Below are 26,340 nucleotides of genomic sequence, written 5' to 3'. Positions count from 1 at the left end.
CAGTGGCATATTGTCCGCATTCAGAAGAGAATGCTTTTCTTCCACTGGGGGCGAAGGGAGAGAATGAAGGGAGGAGGAGGACTGGGGCCTTTTCTCTTTCTTTAACAGGCGAAGAAATGGCCACCATACCCAAGAGGAGACCCTGGAGAGACAAGGAAGAAGAGAGCCCAATGTTGTGACACAGTGGGACAGAGGAGCAAGCAGAGAGACCCAACAGAAAGGGGCATCTAGAGAAAGAGGAAACGTTAAATGGAAAGGAAGCTTTTAGAGTCTGGGGTAGAGTGGAAGGAAATGGAAAATAAAAGTTAACTGGAAGGAAACAACTATAAGGATGGAGGAAATAACACAAGGAAAGTAGAAAGGAAAAGAGAATGGAAAAGCAAAGGAAACCTCTGGTCTATGGAGCTTTAAGAACAATAGTGTCTGTGTGTGGTTGCTACATATTTAAGGTCTGGGGCACACAGGGTTCCTGGCTCCAAAGAGGTGTGTGAATTGGACATGAAACCATGATCCCATTTTTTTTTCAAAATTTTGACCAAAAGGGGGGAACATTTAAAATGCTTGATTTGGAATGTTCTTGTTGTTTTGGGGGTAGGGGGGTTGATGACAATATTTGCTGCTGATCAACCAGCTTTTCTTACAGCTGGTTCAAATTTTCAGAAAAAACATATAGTTTGAAAAATACAAAATGGCTGATATTTTATCACTAGTCAGAATCAGTTGGTGTTAGCTGCAGACTGAGCCTAAGAAGGACCGTCTTACTGCACTGAGTTGATTCCTTTGTGCGTCACTTAATTTTCTTGTTGCTGATATTTTTCCTTGTGTAAACAAGTGAAATTCCCTTGCTTTGAACAGTGTTCATTTACTATACGTAGTTCTGGTTTCAGCTTGAATGGTAACGTAAATAGCATTAATGGAATGTAAACTTCATCCTTAGCTTGGCTGTGTCTAGGATTTCCTTGTAGGGCCTTTAGGTTTTTGGCCCTTATTCATTTTAGCTCTGAAAGAAGTTCCCTACCCTTTTTATGATATTGGGTTTAGAAACATCAAATCTAACCTTACAGTGACTCAGCAATAATTGCAGTGCATCTTCATTCTGGTTTTTAAACTTGCGAGTTTAAGATAGCTCATCAGAAAGGTTGATGAAGAGTCCTAGAAATTTCTTTCTGGTTAAAGTCCACTTAGTCATACAGCTTCTAGAGCTGTCTTTATGTATGAAAAGGGTTCCTCTGGACTATCTTCAGTTGCTTCACACCTGCAGTAGGATTTCTTTATAGTTCTAGTATGGATCCATATGGAGTCTACACCACACTGCAGAACACATGGCCTTGTGATGCACTTTCTCCTTGGAGTATGCTCTTTATTTCCATACTAGGTGTAGGATTCCAGAGCTTTTAATCCCCTATCTGCTCCGTGACCATCTTTTTCTTGTATTACTGCAGTAAAGCACTTTCCAGATTATCTGCTCCAGCCCATGTACCAGATGTGATACTTAGCCAGTGTTTGCACCAACCAGGTTCACTCTGTCCTACCTCATTTATTCCTCATCCCTATCCGCACAAAAAAACATCAATGCTTGTTTGCCATATTCCTGTGCACACTCAGGCCTTGTCTACACTAGGAAACTATTTCTAAATTAGTAAAATCAATTTCATAATTCCTGATTTAACAAAATCAAACTAGCGTGTCCAGACTACATGGAAGCCTCAAAATTAGTCTGAGACAGGCTCCCTTATTGTGGACACACTACCTCGGATTTAGAGCCCCAGGAAGCACTGAGGAGTAATTAGTTCAAATTAATCTGGGGAGTAGTTATTTCGAAATAGTGGCACCACTGTCTCTACATTAGCACTATTTTGAAATAACTATTTCGAAATTAGCATTACTCCTGATAAAAAAGCAGGCGTACAAATTTTGAATCCCATGGACCATTATTTCGAAATAACGGGCATGGCTGTGTGGACGCTCCGCTTATAAATTCATCTTGTGGGGGTTATTTTGAAATAAAGTCTTAGTGTGGACCAGGGCTTAGTATCACGTTCTGAACTTTACAGCCAAGAATAATATTTTGCATGTGTCAGGCGCTTTACAGGGATAAAGCAAGTTAAAACCCCTTCACTAAAATTAAGATTTTTTTATTTTTTCATGAAATTGGAGGAGAAAATGAGAAGATTGAAAGCATCAACATTTTTAAAATGTTAGTGCTAATGACAAAAATGGATCAAAAGGGATTTACTGTGTGTTTTAGGTTTGCTCCTAACCAAATACAGTACAGAAAATTAAAATTGTAGCAGCATCTGCTACATTGTAGCATTGTAGCTGCAATTCATCAAATAAAGATGTATTAAAAGAGGTCTCTGTTTCATAACGCAGTGGTATGTTCCATTATATTACGACACAATTTGATGGCCACCATAACCAGATATATCACGTGAGACTCTATAGGGCCACACAGCAAATACCTTTGCTTGCACCAACCTTGTGTGAAATGGCCTGTTAGGGAGAACCGTGTGGCAACCTTGGACGTTAAGAAGAAAATGTAAGGCACAAGTGACAAGCCCCCAAGATCCACTGAACGTCAATGGCAGATTGGCTCCCGTTTGTGCTTTTGAAACCCTCCCACTCAAACAATCCAAGAGGCAGGCTTATAACAGCACTGACTCCCCTCAGGGAGCATAGTTAAAACTTCTAGAGTTTTGAGAAGGTATTATTGTGACAAAGTGATCAGTGAGAGACATTCTATTAGAGCTAGGTGGGAGGCAGGAGACTCCCAGAGCATTCAGTTCAAAGAATACCTATGTAGACCTGATGCTATAGAAAGACATCAGCAAGCTGCAATTCACCAAATAAGGCATTCTGCAGGCTGTGGATGGGAGGATGGAAGGGGCTGTGAAGATGTGCATTTGAAATGCTGAGCCTTTTTACATCTGAAGAGATTACAGTGCTTAGCTCAGAGTGAACACTCTTACACGAAACGGATGCGTGTGTGACATTTGTTGCAAACTAAAATATTGCTCCCCAAACTGGAATCACCATCTAGATCACCAACTAAATCAAACTTCTAGATCACCATCCACCTGTTGGGGCAGGGGAGTGTTGAAGGAACCTTAACCCATGGTACATACTAGCATTCCCGTGGCCAGAGTAGTCCATGCATGCCTTCCCACACCCACCTTTAGAGCATGACCATGTGGAAGTAGAAGCCCACCAATCACTTCCCAATTACAGTTGGAGCACCTGGGTTGGGAGAATTTCCCAGTGGAATGGGGATGATTGCTGGGAGGCTGGGATGGAAAACCAGCAGGTCAAAAGCTAAGGGTCGCTCTGTGTGGGGAATGGAGGCAGTAATGTGGTGATAAGACAGTGGAGGGGAGGGCTGGATGGTAGGAAAATGTAGAAGTTTTAACTGAATAAGCGACATATTAAGGATTGTTTGATACAGAGCTAGGCTACAGAAGTCAGCAATAGACTGGGTGAAAGCAAGGAGGGAAAGAAGTGGGAAAATGTGTATTGCATCATCTGTCCTACTGCTTTGTTTTTATGCTGCATTTTTTATTAGATTAAAATAGTTTATTATCAAGGACTACATGCACAGTTCTCTATAAGCTGAGCACTTGGGCAGAACATTGCCTACATATTTGAATTGTGGGCTTCTATCAGCTTTATGGGATATGCAGCTATTAGAATAATGAGGATCAGCTGGTGTCCCAGGACTTGACAATGGACTGATTTAGAATGAAGTTCTAGCCTTCTTTAGAGTTTGGGCAGTATTGCACCAATTCTTTCCCCTTTGATGTTCAACTGATCTATTATGTAGTAAGCTAGAAAGGCTTTTCAGGCAAACACTACAGTGGGAGAAAAGATGGAGTGGTAAAGCAAAGGGGAAAGTTACAGGAAGGTAAACAGATAGAACATCAAAAAAAAAAAGATGCAATAAGAGGAAAGGATGTAGGCCAGTAAAATGATCTTTAATTAAAATCAAGGTGGAATATTGCCATACGAGGAAGGCTAAAGGAGAAATGCAAGAGGAGAAAGTATGGATGTTTAATCATAAGCATTTATAACAATGAAAATTTGCGGGGAATAAGTGGGAAAACTAGAGGTCTTACAATCAAAACTTTGTGTGTGGGGGGAGGGAGGGTTAGGGTTGGCATTACATTAGTGGGGAAAGAAATAACTGCAGTGTCAGTTCAAATTAGCAAGATATATTCAGGAGAGAGAGGGACTAGTATGAGAAGTTGTTGAGCAGTAGAGTAGAGAAAGATAATACTCCAATTCTCTGGATTAAACTAAAACCCATTAAGATCAGAACAGAAGGTCCATTGAGATATGTATGTGGGAGCACACCAAATCACAGAGAGGTAGAGTTCAAGGTCTATCCTGGAAGTTTTGCCTTGATGCATGTGGGAAATATAATATTAAGGCGTCCACATGTTTTTTAATTACATAGTATAGATTACATGAAATGGCTAATTTAGATTCCTCAAATTTGAGATTTTGGATTGGGTAATTCCAAGTCTGTCACATGTAAGGCCAGTACATTAGATCAGAAACTGAAGGCACAGTTTTTCTCTGGCTCACCAGCCTCATGCAGAACTCCCATAGAACCTCATAGGCGGTTCTGTGATTATTGTCCCATCCTGCAAATGTACACAGGGTAACCAGACATGAAGGTTAGTATCTGTAAGTCACTTCTGACCCTGAAGAAGGAGAGGAGTTTATGGTTCTTTGGGTAGAGTAGGTCACCATGTAAAATTGGATTTCACATCTCAAGTTGCTGAGCTGCTGTTTGCTCTACTGTTGCTTTCCTTATAGTTTATTGACTACAGGGTCGTCAACATGCTTGCGAGCATGCTTGTGAACTCAGCTTTGCTGAGCTAATTCCAATCTGATTGCAAAGCTGATTTAGATAGTTCAGATAATCAAGTCCTCTATTTGAACATGGCACCTATTTTACATCCACATCAACTACTGAGACTTGACTTAGGAAGTTTTATGGTCTCATTGATATTGGTGCACAACTGATCTCCTGTCCCGACCTGTGAGTCTGTCAGCTCACCAGCACCTTTTGCCATTTTAAGGGCGACCCTCAACTCTGTAACCCTTTGCCATACTCTGGTTTAATGGTGATCTCTACCTTGAAACAGCTGAATTATGCATAGGTTGGCAGATAAATCACCTGGAACCTGATCTTTTCTAGGGGACATTCATTTGTGTGTACAAAAGAGCACTCACAACCAAAAAAAGTTACTTGTCCTCACACATAGACACCTCAAAAAGATTATCTAGGTAGACTTTTTCATTAGTGCGCAGTCTTGTTAACTGGACTTATTTGTCCCATAAGTACTTCCTTCAGAAGACAGCTCTATTGACAGCGTGATGGTCTTGTTACATGAGAGACTACTTTCAGATTACTTTTTCCAAGCCTTTGGAATTTGAGAACTTCAGGCTCCTCAGGGCTTCTCGTCCATTAGTTGCATTTGGTTTTGTTTCTAATGGGGAAGTCTTTCATCTTCTGGGCTCCCCAACACTCACCACATGTAGATCTGAGCCATGTTTCTCTTGGTCACTCAAAACAAGTGGTGTAGCTATGATGCTGTTACTGGAAGTCCATAGCAATGTCTTGTTTTGTGAGAAGTGGCTGCCAATTGTCCTTAAATATGAAGAAGTTCACCTCCTCTCCAGTTAACCAACTCTTAACATTGAAGTTCTAATTACTACCAGTCAGAAACCTCCCATTTATAGAAAAGGTTATTGAGAAGGTTATGGCTATTGAAGAGATACAAAGTTATATACTTGAACATGTCTTCTGAACTATTACAACAAAGCTCTTTTTTTTTTTTGCAACTGACTAGTTAATTTTGCTTTCAGAGTGTGAACAATTTGCAATAAACAATTTGTAGTCTAGTTGAAAATAATCTACTTATTTTCCCTCTAATTCTTCAGTTTGTCTTTATTGCATGTTTTCAGGTTTTTCTCTTTTTAGTTGTCAGCTTCAAACAGGACCACAGATCACTTAAATTTGAAACATTAGGGTGGTTTTATTTTTTTTGGGGGGGGGGGGGACTTTTACCACTTAAAGGAGAAAATAATTCACTAGCAAAAATCTTATCACCTTCCTTTGCATGCAGGACTTCCTTTGGTACAAAGTGTTAGGCTTTGTCCACACTACACAGCTTTTAGCAACAGCGCTGTGTTGACACAATGATGTTGCTAAAAGGCAGGCAGTGAAAACCACTGTCTGCACTTTTGCTAACAAAAAAATCCACCCCACTAGAGAGCACTCCTGCCAACAAAGCGCTGTTTACCCCAGTACTTTCCACTACACAGCTTTTGTTGTGTGAAGGGAGGGCCTTAAGAACATATGAATGACATAAGCTTTGTTGCTCAGTTGCTAGTGTAGACAAAGCCATAAGGCAGAATATGTGCCAGTTTTCCAGTTAAAGTGAAATCAATTAATCTTAAATGGATGGCATACTTAGGCTTACAAACAAAGAACCTTCTTGAAAATGCAGTATTGTCCAAGAAAAAGTTTAAATTTCCCCAAAAGATGCGATTGCTTTGTCACTTTAAAAGATTCTAATTTGACCTGAATTTGTTTCACAGCTACCCCTTGAATAACACTGACCTTCATCAGTTCAACATTGAAGAAAACGGTGGAACACCATTTACCACAAAAATGTGTGCAAGGTATCAACACCACCACCACCGGCATCACCATCACCACCCTAATTATGGGGTAATTGTTCCCGACAGCAAAGAGATTGTTTCTGGAGTTCCAAACCCAAATAGTAAGTCTCTGAAATGTAACAGAATTTCAGTTATTACTGTGGCATGAGTCCTGTCACAGGCACAGAAATGGAGCATCAAAGACGAGGAGCTATTGCATTTCAGGTTTTCTCAATGAAGAACAAACTTTGTAGTGTATTCAAATTTCACGGTTGATGCAAATTAGTCAAGATTCACAGTTTTCTGGCTCTGCTGTTGAATACATGGTATGGGGATCTGGCAATTAATTTGAATTCCAAAAGTGAACAAGTGCTGGGTTAGTCATAGACGCTTGGCACAGAATGATTTATTTCATTATTTTTATTTATAGAGTGTCACGAGCATATCCCTTTTTCTTCCTTCGCTGTACTCCCAGCCTGCCAATATGCTGCTGACCTGGTTCCTGCTTTTCTCCTGGGACATCTGGCATTGGCCACTGTCAGCAGACAGAATACTGGGCTAGATGGACCTTTGGGCTGACCCAGTGTGGCTTTTCTTATGTTCTCAGTTTCTCCTCACCACCTTTTAATTTGAATCAAGCAGCTTTCTTCTTAGTGGTGTTTGAGGACCAGCAGGAGGAGCATGGAAAGCACAGGACAGTCAGTCTCCGTGCCAAAGGCTCCAGTGCTAAACTCTACACTGCCTCTCCCCAGGTGGCAAGGAAAAGCAATTGCAGGAAATTAGAAGAGGCTGGAATGTGATCAGTGTAGGCAGAATCTTCAAGTATGTAGCTTCCAGACTCTCACACCTCTACTGAATGGGTGAAAATGGCAATTTTCAGAGGCTTATAGCACAGACACATTCTTGAGTGGATTTTCTCAGAGAAAATACCTCTCGACTTCAGGGAGACATCACCGCCCAAAGCATGGAGGCACTGGAGCTTCTCAACAAAACACTTGTAAGAATGTTTTTAACACTGGCAAAATGCTGTATAAAAAACCTTGTTGGCCGAAGCGTCTTTGTTCTTATCCTCAGCCATCACCCCCAGGGGTCTTATTTCCTTCTGGATTGTAGCTAAGCAGATCCTTCTCCATGCTACTGGGGAGCCAGCAGAAGGGGCTGAGGAGTGGATAAGGAAGGAGAGCACAGAAGAGCTGGTTTCCCTGTTCTCACTTCTGGTATATGAGAATACACAACCCAGAGGAGCAGTGGCAGAGAATGTCTGCCCCTGCCATTCTGGGCTGGAGCATGCACTGGGAGATGGTAAAATACTCAGTCCAGATGACATGCAAAAATTCTGATAGAGCAGGCTTAGTACTAATGGAATATTGGAGGCTAGAGCTGCCAGACTCTGAGCATGTGTAAACAGTGATTTTTGGCAGGCTTATAACTTGGCCAAATTTAGGCAGGCTTTCATAGGACTAGCAAAAGGCACATTCCTGATAAGAGGATTTGACTCACTGGCCAAATTTCAAGTCCCGGCTCCAAAATTGTAGAGATTCTCAATGAAACTTAGTTCAGGCATTTTTAAAAGGGAGGAAACAATGATTTTCTCCCCTAATCTCATATTCTGAACTGTCTGTTCCCCGCTCCTCCCCCCCCCCTTTTTTTTTTTGCTTTGTTGACACTTACTAAATTTCAATCTGAAATGGCACCTGGTTTAAAAAAAATCAGGTTAGAAGCAAGTGAAAATAAGATTTTATAGTGGTAAGTTTGGGCAAACAATAATAGACTGTGCTTCCAACTCTGTCTCTATTAATACACATATGAATTTCCATGTACATACAGCTACCTTATGAGCAGATCAATTATGGATCTTTTTAAACAACTTTATTTTAAACTACATTTCTGGGGAAAAGAAGAAGAAAACTTGAAGGCTGAAACTCAAGAAGCAAATCTTGAGGTTTGCTTTTTCAATATGGATCCTCCAATCATCTGCAAACCTTTTACTGAGACTCTAAATGTGGTTAGGTTATTAGTTTACAGGGAAATGTCCCTTAGGGCTACTGTGTTCTAGTGTTTAATCCCTTACATGCTGTACTTCCTCTTATCCATTTGTTACAGCATTACAATGCCATGTCAGTGAGGGGATTTACATGATGAGTGTCAAGATTACTGACTATATCAGAGCAGAATGTTGACAGGAGACTCCTGTAAGAGGTCACTGAGTATTTGATCAATGACATAAGACTGATGTCTTATCCTTGTCTTTCAGTATCATAGTGGATTATTTTTCCCATCAAGAATGTAATACAGATGGTCCCATTATGTAGAATGTAAAACAAAAAATAGAATTGGGTAAATATTTAGAAAGTAAATCCAGCCTGTTTTGGCTCACCTCTTTATCTTAAAAGTCTCAGAGGGGTAGCTGTGTTAGTCTATAATGTTAAAAAACAAGTAGTACTGAGGTACCTTAGGGACTAACAAATATATATATATATATATATATATATATATAGTATCATGAGCTTTCGTGGGCAAAACCCACTTCCTCAGTGACACAAAGATGGACATATCTGTAGAATCAGGTTGCTGTTTGTTTCGATTAGGGTCTGCACAGATTGTTAGCATGCTACAGCATATTGCTGGAGTTTGCAATACAAGGGTCTGACAGAAATTAGGGAAATAACAGGTGGCAGATGCACTAGGAAAAGCATAGGAAGCTCAAGTATAATAGGCAAAGTAACTTAGAGCACTCTGAAGTTGTGTGAGAAAATTCTAGTAGAACTGGTACAGAGCAAACTTCAGAGATTTCATAAATCAGTTGGGTCCCATATCCAGGGTATTTTAAAAAAGCATTTTAGGAAGGGAGAAGAGAGAGAGCAGTTGTTGCTCTGATATGAGATACCCCATATCTATAGCGCTTATCTTTTTATTCTTTGGAGAGATGAGGATAATTCAAAAACAGCATGATACAATGTGGAATATTTTATTGCAGCTCTGCGCTGATTGTTAAACCTCTTCACTTTCCTTTATTTTAGTGACTCGCAAGGCTGCCATAGAAAAGTGATACAAAGGCAAAAAACAGGAATAATTCACATTTATACTGAATATTTGTAACCAACTTTGAGAGGGCTAAATTTCAGCCTATTATAATGTTACAGTCAGTCTGTTCATGCAGGCTGTGGAACAGAAAAATGCAACATGACTTCTATGAGTTTCTGTTGACAGGATTGGGTGGGGGGAGGGGTTTAAATCAATGAGATATCCGTATCTTTCCTCATGCACATGATAGTCTCCCAGTATATCCCTGCAGGTATTTTATTCTGAAATTGTTTACATATCAAAAAAGAGATTTTTTTCTATATAGTACATACAGTGTGAGTTCCTAGGATACTGTATTAGGCCTATACACACTTTTTCTACTGATTTGGTTATAGTGTGAATGTTTACCCAAGAAGTTAAATTGGTACAGTCTCTGTTTCATGGGACTAGGTCATGGGTGGGCAAAAGGGCCTCTGTGGGCTGGGGCGACCCGCCAAGCGGGTGGATCCGGCCCGCGAAGGGCCTGCTGCTCCCCTGCCCCCAGGCCAATCAGGGCCTGGGGGTGAGGGAGCGTGCAAAGCCTCCTCCCGCCCTGCCAAGAGCACGAGGCGCTTTGAAGCGCTGTGCGCTGCTTGCAGGGCAGTGGGGGGAGTGGAGGAGGCTTTGCACGTTCCCCCCACCCCCAAGTTCTAATTGGCCTAGGGGCAGGGGAGCGAGGGAAGTCTGCTCCCAGGGATACTTGGGGTGGGGGCAAAGGCACTCCCTCGCCCTCAGACCAATAATTGTCTGGGGGTGGGGAACCCGGAAATATATTGGCCCTGCCCCTTCTGTTTGATGCCACTACCCTTCCTGTACGGCCCGGGGCCACTTCAAAAATTTTTAAAGTTGCCCCTGGCAAAAAATTATTGCCCACCCCGGACTAGGTTATACTGGTATAAGCACCTTTCTATCAGTATAACTCCATCCACATTAGTAGGTTGTACTGCTTTAACTATGTAGGTTTAAAAATGATATATTTAAAGGAGTACAAATTATGTGTATAGACATGCTGAAAATAAGACAAATAAGCTTTATATACCAGGTACTTCTGTGGGAAGCCCAAGCCATGTGCTCTGACCTCTGGCCCCAGACTCACTGCTAGACTGAAAATATTATCAGGGGAACAAGTGCACGGCAGGTTCCTGTGAAGGAGGTAAGGGGAGGGCTACCTTACATGTTGTAGGCACTGCATTAGGAGGCTTTCAACAACACAGGTACAGGAACTGCTATTTCACGGGACTTTGGGGGCATGTTTGATAACTGCCCAACTAGTAAAAACAGTGTTCACTTGGCACTTGGACACAATGATGTTACAGTAGATTAGGATTCAATTCTACATTTCTAAAGATGGTCCATGCATGCTTTGTGACTCAGGTGTATTATTAGAACAACCTTCACTGGACAAATGGATCATGGTCACAGCTTGTCAACCAGTTAGAGCATTCCCATTTCTCTGTCTCCAAATACACAACAGGAAAAGGCAATTAGTCCTGGCTGCTGCTTCTCTGATTCCAAATGAGACTTCATGGAGTGCTGCTCTGCTGGAAGATGTGTGGCACTGTTTGACTCTGGCATGGCAGATCTTGGTGCCAACCTACTGACTCCATCCACATGGGCTGTTTCAGAGACTGTGGATTCCCATATGGAAAGCAGTGCCCCCAGGCAACCATCACATAATGCCTGATCGTCTGACTCAACCGCTGATCTATACCCAAAACTGAGAGTCAGATAACAACTAGGTACAGGTGGGGCTCTGTCCTATTCCCCTAGGAGGCCACTGTAACAAGAAAGGACTTCTCCCCAGCTTGCTAAGAACTCACTGCCCATCCCACAAACTTTTTTATACAGTTTTATTCTCCACACACAGGTCAAATCAACAAAAACATAGTTACACAACTCTTACCTACTAGGGTGCAATCCAGACTAATAATTAGCTGGGTCATCCCTGGCCTGTAACCTGGGGTGCTCTTTACAGAACCCTGCTGCTGTAGTCCCCCAGCCAGGACAAACAGCCTCTAACATGTAAGTCGGTCCAAACTATGGCGCTTTGTGGTTCAGCCAGCCAATCACACCTTGGCTCTTAGCAGCCTTGGTTATTCTACACGGTGATCCCAAATACACCTTCAGTTTTGGATCTTCCCCACAAACTGTATGTTCTGTTTTGCCCAACCCTCTTCTGGGCAGTATGAATATGCTATCCATTGTTCCTTTAAGGGAACAATATGCACACAATTTGTTATCCCAAAAGGAGTTACCCAGCTTGAACACACGAAACTAGATAAAACAGTAAAAGAAGTGCATTAATGACAAAGATATTTAAAAAAACAACAAAAGATCTGGCAGCACTTTATAGACTAACAAAACATGTAGATGGTATCACGAGCTTTCGTTGGCACAGCCCACTTCTTCAGATACTATTTACATGTTTTGTTAGTCTTTAAAGTGCTACCAGGCCTTTTGTTGTTTTTTAAGTTTATCCTGTGCAGACTAACTCGGCTGTACCCTGACGCTTCCAAAGACATTTTAAGTGAGTGCATGGAATGAGGCATAAAAGTTGGAAATGGTTATAAAAAAAAAAAAGATGAAACATTTGCCAATGTTAACTTAACTAACTAACTATATTAAATTCAGAGCACAGTTTCGGACCACATGCTCCAGCAGATTACTGACCAAACTCTAAGGGCTAGATGATTCCCCTAGAGTCCACTGGCTGCGTCCTTTGTCCTTCCAAGGGCAGTGAATGTGATGGATGGAGGGAGGGATGGCCTTGTGATGTTTGTCCCTCTTTTTTAACATTCTCAAAAAACATTTCCAACTCAGACTTAGGAGAGGAAGAATCTATATGAAAGGATATTCCCTGATGTTTTTTACCACTCTGTTTACCCTCCCTGATTGATGACTCTGTTTCCTGCTTCAGTGCAAGTTAAGACAAGTGATAGAAATGTAGCCGTGTTAGTCTAGGGTAGCTGAAACAAAATACAGGACTAGGTAGCACTTTAAAGACTAACAAGATGGTTTATTAGGTGATGAGCTTTCGTGGGCCAGACCCACTTCCTCAGATCAAATAGTGGAAGAAAATAGTCACAACCATATATACCAAAGGATACAATTTAAAAAATGAACACATATGAAAAGGACAAATCAAATTTCAGAACAGAAGGGTGGGGGGAAGGTAAATGTCTGTGAGCTAATGATATTAGAGGTGATAATTGGGGAAGCTATCTTTGTAATGGGTAAGATAACTAGAGTCTTTGTTAAGACCCTTTGTTAAGCACAGACTTGACTTCTGCCTGGGCAGGGCTATGAGGTTTGGAAAATGTGTTAATAGCATCATAAAATGGAATATTATAACTTCTCTTGCAATGTTACCATGTGTTTCACCAGGACATGTAGCATCTTTGTTCTAAGTAGTGCTAGTAGAGTCACAGGCAAAACTCATGGACTGAGCTGCTACTCATCTTGAGAAACTCAAAATCTGGTCCAAAGTTGGTTTAAGTCACATTATAATTTGGAAGAAGAGTGTTTGCTAAATAGAAAAGGGAAAATGATGCAACAAATGCATTTTAAAGCTTTGTAGAGGGTATTGCAGAAAATAAAGGGTATTTAAAATGTTGATGGTATCTCCTCATGTGTATCTGAGTGTTTTGATCTGTGATGCTCTTGTAGTTTTCCTTGAGATTTTGTTTTTTCTTTCTTTATTTTGGGCCTCTTTTTAGAACTGAGCTCAGGACTTCCCCTCCTTTATGATAACCCTTCTGCCCATCTGAAGAAGATGGAAGTGGAGACTGTGAAGGTAGTTGGACCTTGGCCAGCTCTGCACATCAATATAAACAAGGTATTATAAAGTAGTATATAACAGAGAGCTCTTCTGTTTTATTCAGCAGTTGATGGTATTTCATTATTAATTCATCCCAGCATTTGGCTCCAACAGTTTCACTTATTCATCTCCCATTGTTTCCTTTTTGTTCTTTAAAAATGTCCTTCCACTTTCCCTTTGAAATTCAATCTAGCCAAAAGTAGGGGGCAAAGGCTTAGTTTGTGTATGTTTGTATATTTCTCACAATAATATAATTTATTTGCCACCATTCCTTGTAAAGTGTGTTGTTCACTGTGCAGGTGTTGTATATATTGGAAATATTTACAGGATGGCAGCTGAACAATGGGAGTAGTGGGGAAGCAGGTGTGGGGAAGAGAATAGAGTCAACAGTATCAAGTGACAAAGGAGTAATGGTACTTAATTTAAACCATGATAAAGCTGTTTCAGTTGTGCTATTATTCTGCTTTCGCTTTTAAGGGTTTCTCAGCTAGGTAATGTACAAATGTTAAAAAAATCATATTCCTTTTTCACATAAGATGAGTCTATTATGTTTTGGAACTAGCGTGGCATTGGGCTACATGATAGAACCTTATAACTTGGTGCCTCATTCTATAGCTATTAATTTCAGAACTCTGGTGGAAGCCAATGGAGCAGTGCAGATTACAAGTCTTACAACATCAGGCCTTCTAAGGCTCAACCCTAAGCCCATTGAAATCAGTGGAAATGTTGCCATCGCATTAAAGAGATGGAGAATTAGGCCCTTAATGAGTAAACTTAATAAAAGAGGAAGTAGTGTTTGGAAAGAATTCTGACCCTCACTTCTAGGAGGAATGTAATTTGATGACAATGTTAGTTTCATACAGAAGATTCTATGTTGTTGCTATTTCAGCACAGGTTGTGCAGTAAGGGAGTCATAGGTCCAGAATGTATCATGGGTAATGAAGTTCAGTGGGTGATCCTGGTCCATACACGAGAATGGGGACTTGAGCAAATAAACTCTACCTCCATTGTGGCACTGTGGTGACATTTCCAAAAGTGACATATTTTTACTTTTTCACTGAAAATTAAAGTCTTTTTGGTCTTGTGGTGTTTATATTTTTCAACAAAAAAACCCCGCACTTTTTTGCAAAAAACCAAAACACACAAAAAAGAAAAGAAAAAAAAACCCAACAACAACAGCAAACAAAAAAACCCGAATTAGTCAAAAACTGCTTGGAAGAAAAAAATTCCAACAGCCTTATTAGAAACATGTAACCTGAAAATAAGGCATATATTTTTAAATAAGTATAATGAACCATTGGAATAACTTACCAATGGAAATTTTCCATTGTCTAGAACCTTTAAACTAAGATTGGCTATACTAATGTACTAAGCATTATTTCTCATATGTATTAAGATAGTACCTAGGAGGCCAGACAAGAATGGGTATTATGTTAGGTGCTGTACAAACATGTAATTGTTTCTGCCCTGAAGAGCTTACATACTAAATAGCCAAGGCAGGAGAAAGAGATTTAACACACAAAAGTAATGTGCTGGCTGTAAGCCACTAATTTCTAGGCTCAATGCAGGAATTAAATGGAGCATATATATGGTCTATATAATTGATGAGGTCAGACTAGATGACCATAATAGCCCCAGTGTTGCCTCAAAATATCTAAATTTACATATTAAAATGACATCTCATTTGAACTTGTCTTTTCTAGCTGTTAATTCCCTTTTCAAGCAAACTGCTTTGGGATTGAAATTTGTCATGCTTATCAACCTAAGGTGAATTTTATAAAATAATTGGATCAAATTAGGTTCAGTGGTTAGGAGTTAATTTGATTGTCTGCTGCAGCAAACTGCATCTCATGGGAATGAAAAATGGTTTAGGAAAAGAAGTAGGACAAATCCAGTTGATATGATTACTGTCCATTCAGTTGGTGAGCAACATCAATCAGTTTCATGATGTCTGTTGGTCTCTTTGGAGCCTGAGAGATTATTTTTACCCTTCAGGATGAAGAGGAATATTGCAGGCATAAATATTTTAATTTCCTTTTTTTTCTATGTTTCTGTTTCCTTGCAAACATCTCTTCTTCAGTCTCTCACAGCTGCAGAGTACCAGGTACTGACTGCTCACCAGTGAAGTCACATACCCTAAAGCTGTGTAGCAGCCTGTCTCTTGCAAGGCAGCAAAGTCTGTCCTTACTGCAGTTGCAAATGACCTAATGAGTGAGAGAAGATAAACAGGTGACTCTTATCTGATGCATCCCTGTGCTGTATAAGGAGCAGGGTGTGTTCAGCTGGGTCTTATCTTCACTAGAAAATAAGGTGTGTTCTGTACTTGTGTTGGCTCAGCTGTGGAAAGTGATATGGTTGAGGAACTCAGTGAAGTCAAGGTCATTTGTAGGTGGCTCCCCCCCCCCCCCCCCCCCCGCAGTCTTTACTGTGGTGTGCGAACTCATGTGAAAACTCCAAACTGCCTTGTCTCCTCCAGGCTCTTACTTCCTGCTTGTTACTATTTGTTAGCTAACATGAGCTAAGAAAACATCTTTTTCTCTTAGTGAAGGCACCCCTCTTTACTCTTGAGAAGGACTCAGAGAAATAAATATATTAAAAATTAGCTTAAGAGGCTAAGACACATTAGAGATAAATTGGAGCAGGGAAGCTGACAGGACTTGCCAGCCCCCTGGGCAAAGTGGGGGGGAGAGGGGCAGCTCCATGCTCCCAGAAGGGGTGGGGCTTCCTGTGGAAGGAGCAGGGCCCTGGCAGCTAGACCTCAACACCATCTGAAGCACCCAGTGTGGCCCCCGGTAACCCTCAGAGCTGCCCAGAGCATGCCACCTGGCAATTCAGCTGTGATTAAAAGAGTATGGGGCTCTGTCCATCGCTGCTGCCACAGTAACAGTGGCTAGAAGCCCCAGGCCCGTAAAATCACCAGGCTCTGGAGCAGCTGACCCCTTTGCCCCTCCCCATCAGCAGGCCTGAACAGGAAGGAGGGATAAAACCATAGAAGTTGCTGTTTTAAATCCTAATTTAGTTCCAAACAACATATGAATACAAGAGGATTGAATCCAATTAGTTTAAAGTGAAAAAATAAGATCAAAACAACAATAGGATTGCAATTATTAAAACACACACTCACACACACACACATACACAAAACAACAAGTAACAGGTAATGGGGGTTAGAAGTAACTCAGCCCACTTCCACCATATGCTATTCACTTAATGCTACCAGCAGCTGTCCCATTTTTCCCTTTCTTCAAAAAAAATCTGATTTTGTATCAGTGCAACAATGATGAAACTTAAGTGAATCCATGCTATTAGTAAATGACATTGTTGGAGCTGGTGAGAGGAAATTGATGTGTCATCAGTTATGTAAAAGAGGAGCATTTGGATTAGTGATTTAAAAAAAAAGTGTTTTGGTGTTGCATATCTCGAGTATTTCCATACCCACCTGTTCAAAAATCATGAAACTTTCTTGAAAATCATTAATTATAGTTCTTTTTTTTTTTTTTTAATAATAACGTTGGGGGTCATTTTATCTTCTGGCTTCTGACCTTATTGAGTGCACTTAGATCACATTTTCAAACTAAATTACTTTTCCAAAAAGATGAAAACGAATATACTCTTGTATTCACATGAATCCAGCACCTGAAGCATTCAGAAGAACACCAAATATAATGAGACACATGATGAAATTACAAGGATTGCCAAAACTGTGTCTATATATATATTTCTTTAATGACTTCCACATTGAATGTGCTGAGTTTACACATTAAAATGGGATTTTAATAACTGCCAACCTGACACAGTGTCTGAATACAGTTGCTATTGTTATACTTCATTTGTCATTGTAAGCAATAAGGATTCTGGAGAATTAACAGACAATTTTGCTTATTATGCATAAGCACAAAAAAAGTGGAGTGCAACTTGCATTTCTGCAGTGACAGTGTATGAGTTATACAGTGCTGATAGTTTTAAAATCTTTTGTTTTCTCATAAACTATGCTAATATAATTCCTAGAGAACCAAATAACCTATATTTATTTACATTGCTTCATGCATTAAAAGTAGTATCTTGCGCAACTTGTAGCGGCGTTTCTCCTTTTAATTAATAGAATAGATTAATAGTGTCTTTTAAATAGACGAGTCAGGAAAAAGGGCACCAGTCAATATAACTAATGGGGAACTCAACTTGTCCTTATGTGTATACCATTGAATGAGCCCAGGATGGCATGACAACCACTGAATAACTGCTTTAAGTGAAACATGTACTATTATTTTCATGTTGAACTTTGTATTTTTTAAATTATAGATGGGTGAAATCTTGGCCTTATTGAAAGATCTGTCATCACTCCTGCAGATTGGTGGACAGTTTCTAAAATTCAGAATGTATGTGGAGGTCAGCAGTTATGGGCTAGATTGTAACATTACCTGACCTAAATAAAGAGGTAGTACATAGCTATTCATCCCATGGACCAACCAGGCAGAGTTCCCCCTTGCTCCAACTACTCCCAGGTCACTACCACCTTTGCCCTAGATCATCTTTGCTAGAGCCCAGGCTCTGAGACCCTGCAAGGGACATTGGAGTTCAGAGTTACTCCTTTCTGTGCCTGTGAGAACCCAAGTCTGCTGACTCAAGCTTTGAGGCTCAGTGCCACAGGGGTTTTGTTGCAGTGTAGACATACCCAAGAGAGGCCATTCTTGCTGTGAGCCAAGATGCAGGAAAGCTTGCACAGCAACAGAAAAACAAGCCCCAATCCTATCTCTGTAAGGTTTACATTGGAGAACACAGCTACTGGCTACTGAACTGCAGAGTAGTAATGTATAAAATGTAAAAAATCCAGCTGGGTCTTTAAGTATCATTTCCTCTTGTTTGTACAGTGAAATACAATGGGTAAATCTAATGTGACTGAAATCATAATGCCATCTAATTAGTTTCAAGCTCTAAAACAAAGATTGATTTTAACATGCCTTTTAGAACTGTCATTCTATTACAGTATGCTGCTTGTATTCCCCATAGAGAGCAGAATGCATATGGGTAAACTTGCTGATGATAGCAGCATTTAAAACATCTTCAAGCAATGAAAATCTGCTTAATGAGCGCCACTAGGACCCAGAGTGTAGAAAATTGTGTCTGCTGCTGGTGCATATGTATTCTCTCTGCTGTAGAGGCACAGAGATGGTGGAGTGCTGTTCTGGAGGAAGGAGGGCACAAGAGACATAATAGTTAGGCAGGAAAAAAGGGAGCGAGGGGGCGTCATTTGAGCTCCCCGCCTCAGGTGCCAAAATGTTGTGGGCTGGCCCTGGCTAAGGGCAGGGTAGTTTCAATGATATATAAAATGCCCTGCTGCAGCTCAGTATACATGTGCCAAAAGTGAACTAAGGCCATACATTGGACTTGATTTGCTACTGCCTTGTGCCCATTCTTTTACACATGGGCAAAGGCAGTATATTGTGGTAGCATTTCACACTCATTCTGCATAGGTGTATATGACTATGCAGTGGTCAAAACAATGAAGGACTGGGGTCACCATTCACATCTGATTTTCAGCAAGATGAGAAGAACTTTGCATTGTCTGGGTCTTATTTTAAAACTTGTAAATAATCATAGTCTACTGATTCAAAGAACTGTGTTTACAAGGGATGTGCCCCATCCCTACCCAGTTGCTTTAAGATGAATATCGCTTGTGTTAAGAGAGAGATTGGCTCCTTTTGATTTCTGCCAGTGAAGTGCTTGTATGTGGGGATTCCTGCTGTTTCTTGTTTACATTCTTCGAAAGTTTATTCCAGGCAAAAATGAAATCTTTAGCTCACTTTTGAATAGGATGTCAAAACTATTTCTGTCAGAAAATCCTGCCTTTGGATTTCTCAGAGCTGGAGAATCGCTATTATTTCAACAAGAGGAGTTACCCTGTGAGACATGCTGTCCTGTATATCTGTGCTGCAGCGAGACACCTGTGGCTGGCCCATGCTAACTGAGTTAGGGTATGTCTACACTACAGCGCTAATTCGAACTAAGCTAATTCGAACTAACGGATCCAGACTAAAAAACTGGTTCGAATTAGCATTTTGCTAATTCGAACTAGCATGTCCATATTAAGTGGACCCTGAACCGGGGTTAAGGATGGCCGGAACCAGTGCCGGCAGGGCATCAGATGAGGACTTAGAGCGTGGAGCTGCTGTCTCAGGCTAGCCGAGGGCTGTGCTTAAAGGGACCCGATCCCCACCCCGGACAGACAGTTCTCAGGGGTGCCCCGCTTGCAAAGCAGTCCTGCCTTGGATTGCCTGGAGTACCCACACTGGGCACATCACAGCACTCGGCCATCAGACTGGCTGCACTTGCCGCAGGCTGCCATCTGGGGAGAGGGGGCAATTGGGGGGCTGCAGGAGAGCTTCCACCCCCAGAAGCCCGCAGAGCCAGCCCAGTCATCCCCATCAGGGGCTCGTACCCCATTCCTCCCTCACCTCCTTCCACTTACCCCTCCCTAGCCCCCCTTCCTGATGTACAAAATAAAGGACAATTGTGTTCAAAAATAGAATCTCTCTTTATTGAACAAAACTCGGGGAGACTGGGAAAAGGAGGTGGGAGAGGGGAAGAGAGAGGGTGGGAGAGGGGAGGGCAACTACAATGATGAGGGGTTTGGAACAGGTCCCATATGAAGAGAGGCTAAAGAGACTGGGACTTTTCAGCTTAGAAAAGAGGAGATGGAGGGGGGATATGATAGAGGTCTATAAAAGCATGAGTGGGGTGGAGAGGGTGCATACAGAAAAGTTCTTCATTAGTTCCCATAATAGAAGGACTAGAGGACACCAAAGGAAAGGAATGGGTAGCAGGCTTCAAACTAGTAACAGAAAGTTGTTCTTCACAAAGCAAAGAGTCAACCTGTGGAACTCCTTGCTGCAGGAGGCTGTGAAGGCTAGAACTAGAACAGAGTTTAAAGAGAAGTGAGATAAAGTGATGGAGGTTGGGTCCATGGAGTAGTATTAGCCAGTGGGTAGGAGTGGTGTTCCTGCCCAAAGTTTGTGGCAGGCTGGAGAGGGATGGCACGAGACAAATGGCTTGGTCACTGTCTTCGGTCTATCCCCTCCAGGGTCCCTAGAGCTGGCCGCTGTCGGCAGACAGGCTACTGGGCTAGATGGACCTTTGCTCTGACCCAGTAGGGCCATTGTAAGCTCAGGGCTCAGGGTCGGGGGTCTCAGTGGACCCCCTTGATTTTCATGCAAACCTGCTCCTGGGTGGCCAGGCTGGCAGGTCTCGTGCCCTAGACGGCCACTTTCCTGTGCCTAGTGCGGAGATCGTGGACGAGGTCCACGATGTCTGCACTGGACCAGGCGGGTGCCCGCCTCTTGCGGTCCCAGGCAAGCTCCCGGGAGCCGCCAGCCTGGTCCCGGGAAGAGGGGGAGGGCTGGGGGGGCATCGGGTGGCTGGCTCAAGCCGTGCCAGGTGCAGGGTCTGCTGGCTGGGTGCTGGCAGGCTTGCACCTGGCACGGGCACCATAGCCAGACCGTGCCCCTTTAAGGGGTCCGGGGCCGGGCCGGGGGCATATGAGTTTCCCTGGTGTTGGCCAGAGTGGCCACCAGGGAAAGCTGGGGAGGGCTAGCCTCCCACTAGTTTGAATTAAGGGGCTACACAGCCCTTAATTCGAACTAGTAAGTTCGAACTAGGCTTAGTCCTCGTAGAATGAGGTTTACCTAGTTCGAACTAAGCACTCCGCTAGTTCAAATTAAGTTCGAACTAGCGGAGCACTAGTGTAGCGCCTATGAAAGTTAATTCGAACTAACGTCCGTTAGTTCGAATTAACCTTGTAGTGTAGACATACCCTTAGCTTGCAGGCCTTGGGCTAAGGAGCGGTGTAGTTGCAATGTTGGCATTTGTTCTTGGGCTGCAGCCCATGCTCCGGAATGTTCCCGTTATCACATTCTGAGATGCAACCAGTGAAGGGTTGTGTCCCCGCCTGCCCTGCAACCGTGTGTGCCTTGTAATGCTTTGCTGATGGAACATCCAGAATGTGCTCCCAAATAGTCAAAGAACATGCAGGTCACACTTTGGCCGTGTCTACATTGGCATCCCTTTCCGGAAAAGGGATGCTAATGAGACACTTCGGAATTGCAAATCCGCGGGGGATTTAAATATCCCCCGCGGCATTTGCATTTGCATTTACATGGCTGCCGCTTTTTTCCGGCTCGGGGTTTGTGCCGGAGAAAAGCGCCAGTGTAGACGCGATTCTCCGGAAAAGAAGCCCTTTTCTGGGAGATCCCTTGAAAGTAGGAATAAGGGATCTCCCAGAAAAGGGCTTCTTTTCCGGAGAATCGTGTCTACACTGGCGCTTTTCTCCGACAAAAACCCCGAGCCGGAAAAAAGCGGCAGCCATGTAAATGCAAATGCAAATGCCGCGGGGGATATTTAAATCCCCCGCGGATTTGCAATTCCGAAGTGTCTCATTAGCATCCCTTTTCCGGAAAGGGATGCCAATGTAGACACAGCCCCTGAGTGTCTGTGTATAGTTGCAACCTACCACACTGGCCTTCTACCAGTCTTGGTTATAGGGTGACCAGGCAACAACTGTGAAAAATCAGAAGACGGGGCAATAAACTCCTCTATAAAATAAAGCAGCCCAAATTTTCTAAGCAGTCCTTAGAAAATTGGAACATCTGGTCACCAGACTTGGTTACTACATGCAGGGTGATACCCAATACACCCCCAGTGCCAGTTTTTCCCCAAAAATCTTATGTTCTGTATTGCCCATCCCTCTCCTGGACAGTCTAGCTATTATAGATCCATTGCCAATATACAATTATTTGCTACTTTAACTGGTCTCGGTTTAAGCACCACACTAGATTAGATTTGACTAATGATTAAAGCAAATGTATTTAACTAGAAAGAGAAAGGTCTTAAATGAGTACAAATATAAGACATTAAAATCAGAAATGGTTACAAGAGGAAAAAAAATGTTTTCTAGGGCTGATACTTAACAATTGAACTTTGTTCAACGTGAAATTCTTCCCAAATGTTGACCAAATTCTCAGGTCAGAACCCGCCCAACATCCAAAGGTCTGGTTTTTTTGTGTTCTCAACTGAGAGAGAGATTATCGTTGTGGTCCAATTATAATCCAGTCAACCCCTTTTAAATGCATTTCTTGTAGGTTTCTCCTAGATAAAGTTCCTTCCAGCTGTGAGGATGGAGGCATGCAGTCTTGTAAGGGAAAAGGTTCCATGATGATGCTGGTTAAAATGCAAATTAATCTGTGCCTGCCTCCCTCCTCCTCCTCTCACTGCCAAAAATTGGCCACTTGACCTGGGATTGCCAATCAACTTTGGTGACACCTGGCTAGAAGCAGTAGCTTTCCCTTTGTCTTTGAGAAACAGGTTTGTCTCTTCCCCAGACTTGTCTAGCAAACATATTTCAAGTATAATTTGATCTTATATTCATACCTTTACGTGTGAAGTGACTAAGTACATTTCACTATGATTGACTATCAAGTTGTTAGTTTTCATATACCACCTCACAAGGCACATGTTATACAATGATTGTTAAAATGGTGTATACGGTGTGAAAACAGTTGCATTCAGTCGTGATTATTTGCAGGTTCCTGGGGCTTGAGCTCTAACCAAAGCCCAAAAGTCTACACAACAATTATATAGATTCATGCACCATGTCAGCTGGCATGGGCTAGTTGTAGGTTTTTAAATGTCATGTAGACATACCCTCAGAAGCAAGGAAAACAGAGTTAAGTTTATTGGACTATTATTGTGTGTGTTAAGCTTATTGGACTTTTCTGCTCTTTCTGACAGTTCAGGGAGAGGGCCTTCTTCTCAGTTATAAGGTCCGTGCATGCCATTTGGCAGGGCATAGGGCCTTATAATGAGTGCAGATTACAAATTGCATTCACTTTCAGGCCCATTTACTCTGTCAGTGATGTAAAAGGGCTTTAGTATAACTGAGCTTTGAGCCTGCATCCTTTTCTCCCACAACCCAATTTGCCTTTCTGTGAAACATACTGTTTTTTCAGTGTAATTTTTTATTTAGAAATGATTTTGGTGATAACTAACTCCAGATCCTGGCTCTGCCCCCAGATTTCTTAACATGTAGGTCACTCTGTTATTCCTACTATCCAGTGGCATCTCATTTCCCCCAAAGGTCTTTTGTCATCCTGGCAACAGATTAAAGTTAAATCTTTTGAATAATTTGTCTAGTCAGACATTTCTATCTGGTAACAAACTGGAAAAGCACCTTAAGTGGCATTAAAACGGGTTGTTCAATGTAAAAATTGAGCTGATCATTGTGATAAATTGTTTAACTTCTTTCTTTCTTTCTCTAATGTGTGTTGCCATGTTATCTTTTGTGTAAATCACAGGGAGAAGAGAAGAAAGTTTCTGAAAAAAGTCTTCATCCCCCAGTATCACCTTCCTCTGTGCCCGATCATATGAAATGTAACATCCTTAAGGCTCAAGTAGAAGCTGCTTTTAGAGTGGGTGCCCAGGTGAGAACACGTTTTAATTTACCCTCTATATTTCCCTTTACTAATGCTAGTGAGGGCATAATGTTTCATGAGAATTCACTGCATATTTTCCAAAGTCTGACCATTTCCTTGGACATCTTGTCTCAGCTCCCATAGGTATCCAAAGTGACATAAATTGTAAGTCTTTCCACAAGCTCTCAGAACACCTAACTACTTGCTGTAATTTCAAGATGGTTTACAGAGGTCACTTTTTTCTGCACCATCTGCTGTTCATCAGTACTTTTTTGGCTTCAGTTGAATTTTTTGAGCTTTCAGGCCTAACAATGTTTCATTGCCAAAAAGCTGGGAGCAAATCAGGAGTTGAGCAGATGCAGTGTAGCTTCATTGATTCACTTTCCTTCATCTCTTCAAGCCCTATAGCCTTTAATTTTTTGTTCTATTCATAGCACAGTTTAGAATTTTGCTGAGCATTCATTGTTTTTGATTAAATGTTGTCTCTTGCTCCTCACTCTGCATGGAAACTGTGATATATAGATGGTGAAGGTTATATTTGGATGCCTAAATATTGAGACTAGAGATTCTTTAGGCACACAGGTGTGAAAATGTTAACCTATGCACTTTTGCGCTCATTTCTTTTTTCTAGTCGTGCTTTCAAAACATTCATTTTCCATTGGCTTACCTCAAGTCACAGAGTTTTCATGGATAGATGTATATACACAATCAATGAATTGTGTTAAAACCCAACATACATCAGTATATGACATAGCTGTTTTCAGTGATGTAATAAATAGCATGAGTGTAAAATACTGTTTCTTCTATTGAAGGTAAACTAGCTTGAAACCTAGACTACTCCTAAGTAATTCTTGTGGCATGTAGTAAGTGAATAAAGATAATGTCAAGTATCAGAGGGGTAGCCGTGTTAGTCTGAATCTGCAAACGCGGTGAGGAGTCCTGTGGCACCTTATAGACTAACTGAAGTGTAGGAGCATAAGCTTTCGTGGGCAAAGACCCACTTTGTCAGATGCATGTAGTGGAAATTTCCAGAGGCAGGTATAAATATGCAGGCCAGAATCAGGCTGGAGATGACGAGGTGGATCCAATCAGGGAGGATGAGGCCCACTTCTAGTAGCTGATCTGGAGGTGTGAATTCCAAGAGAGGAGAAGCTGCTTTTGTAGTTAGCAAGCCATTCACAGTCTTTGTTTAATCCAGAGTTGATTGTGTCAAACTTGAAGATGAACTGTAGCTCAGCAGTTTCTCTTTGAAATCTGGTCCTGAAGTTTTTTTGCTGCAGGATGGCTACCTTTAGATCTGCAATTGTGTGTCCAGGAAGATTGAAGTGTTCCCCTACAGGTTTTTGTATGTTGTCATTCCTAATATCTGATTTGTGTCCATTGATTCTTTTATGTAGAGACTGTCCAGTTTGGCCGATGTATATAGCAATTGGGCATTGTTGGCACATGATGGCGTATATTACGTTGTTAGATGTGCAGGAGAATGAACCAGTGACAGGCTGATCTGGTTAGGTCCTGTGATGGTGTTGCTGGTGTGTATATATATGTAAAGATAATGTCATCTTCAGTAACAAGAGAAAGAAAGAAAGACTTATTGAAGTTTGTCATTAGCTACTGCTATTACTCTGTGTTGTGCGTGAATAATGCCCTTTGAATGAACGCTATTTTACTCCTTCCATTACTTTGTTTCTTCTGACACTAATATGTTAGTTCAACTTGCCCTCCAAAGAATTTTATTGTAACAACCATTTTTGTGCATTTCTCATTGTTGATCCCTGGTAGAGTTGTTACTTGACAGATAAATTGCAATTCGTGTAGCTAAAGCCATGGAAGTAAAGACAGCTAAACCTTGGTTATTCAGTCTGCTAGTGATTTCTAGAACAGTGTAAATTTTATGATTTTTTTAAAGTTCTTCTTCTCTGAATCTGATGTTACTTCAGAAGCCTTATGTTAGAGTATGTTTCCTGCTTGACTGTCTCAGTTATTGCCATCCATTTGTATGCATACACCTTGCCTTTCTATTTCCTTCTCAGGAATGTTGCCCACACATCTTGTATTTGTCTTTTCTTCAAGCATGCTTACAGTTATGTTCAACCGTGCTGCTATATGCTTTACTAACACTGTGTGCTGACACATACGTAGGAAATAATTGTTCATGGTTCTTCTTTGTACTACACAGAACATTGTGAAACATGTTTCTTTCACTTCTCCTTACCTGCTCTTCCTCCCGCCACCCAAGGCTTTCTAAAAGATATCATCCTGATTGGATCTTACATGTATGTAATCATTATGTTCATTTTACTGCAGTTAGGATTGAAATGGTTATCCAAC

At 41.5% G+C, this 26,340-nt stretch overlaps 1 protein-coding gene across 1 annotated transcript in view; it reads left to right on the top strand.

Moving 5' to 3' along the window:
• EPB41L4B (erythrocyte membrane protein band 4.1 like 4B) overlaps nucleotides 1-26,340 on the top strand; it is a 266,029-nt gene that overhangs the window by 169,270 nt on the left and 70,419 nt on the right. Inside the window, exons 16-18 of the mRNA XM_075921605.1 lie at nucleotides 6,607-6,791; nucleotides 13,449-13,567; nucleotides 23,893-24,018. Coding sequence (XP_075777720.1) covers nucleotides 6,607-6,791; nucleotides 13,449-13,567; nucleotides 23,893-24,018 — 430 coding nt within the window. The remainder of the gene's footprint in view (nucleotides 1-6,606; nucleotides 6,792-13,448; nucleotides 13,568-23,892; nucleotides 24,019-26,340) is intronic.

The sequence above is a fragment of the Pelodiscus sinensis genome, chromosome 2 (genome assembly GCF_049634645.1).
Source record: "Pelodiscus sinensis isolate JC-2024 chromosome 2, ASM4963464v1, whole genome shotgun sequence".
Taxonomy (NCBI): domain Eukaryota; kingdom Metazoa; phylum Chordata; order Testudines; family Trionychidae; genus Pelodiscus; species Pelodiscus sinensis.
The sequence above is the reverse complement of the archived record's forward strand: the minus strand, read 5'-3'. Positions and strand labels throughout refer to the sequence as shown.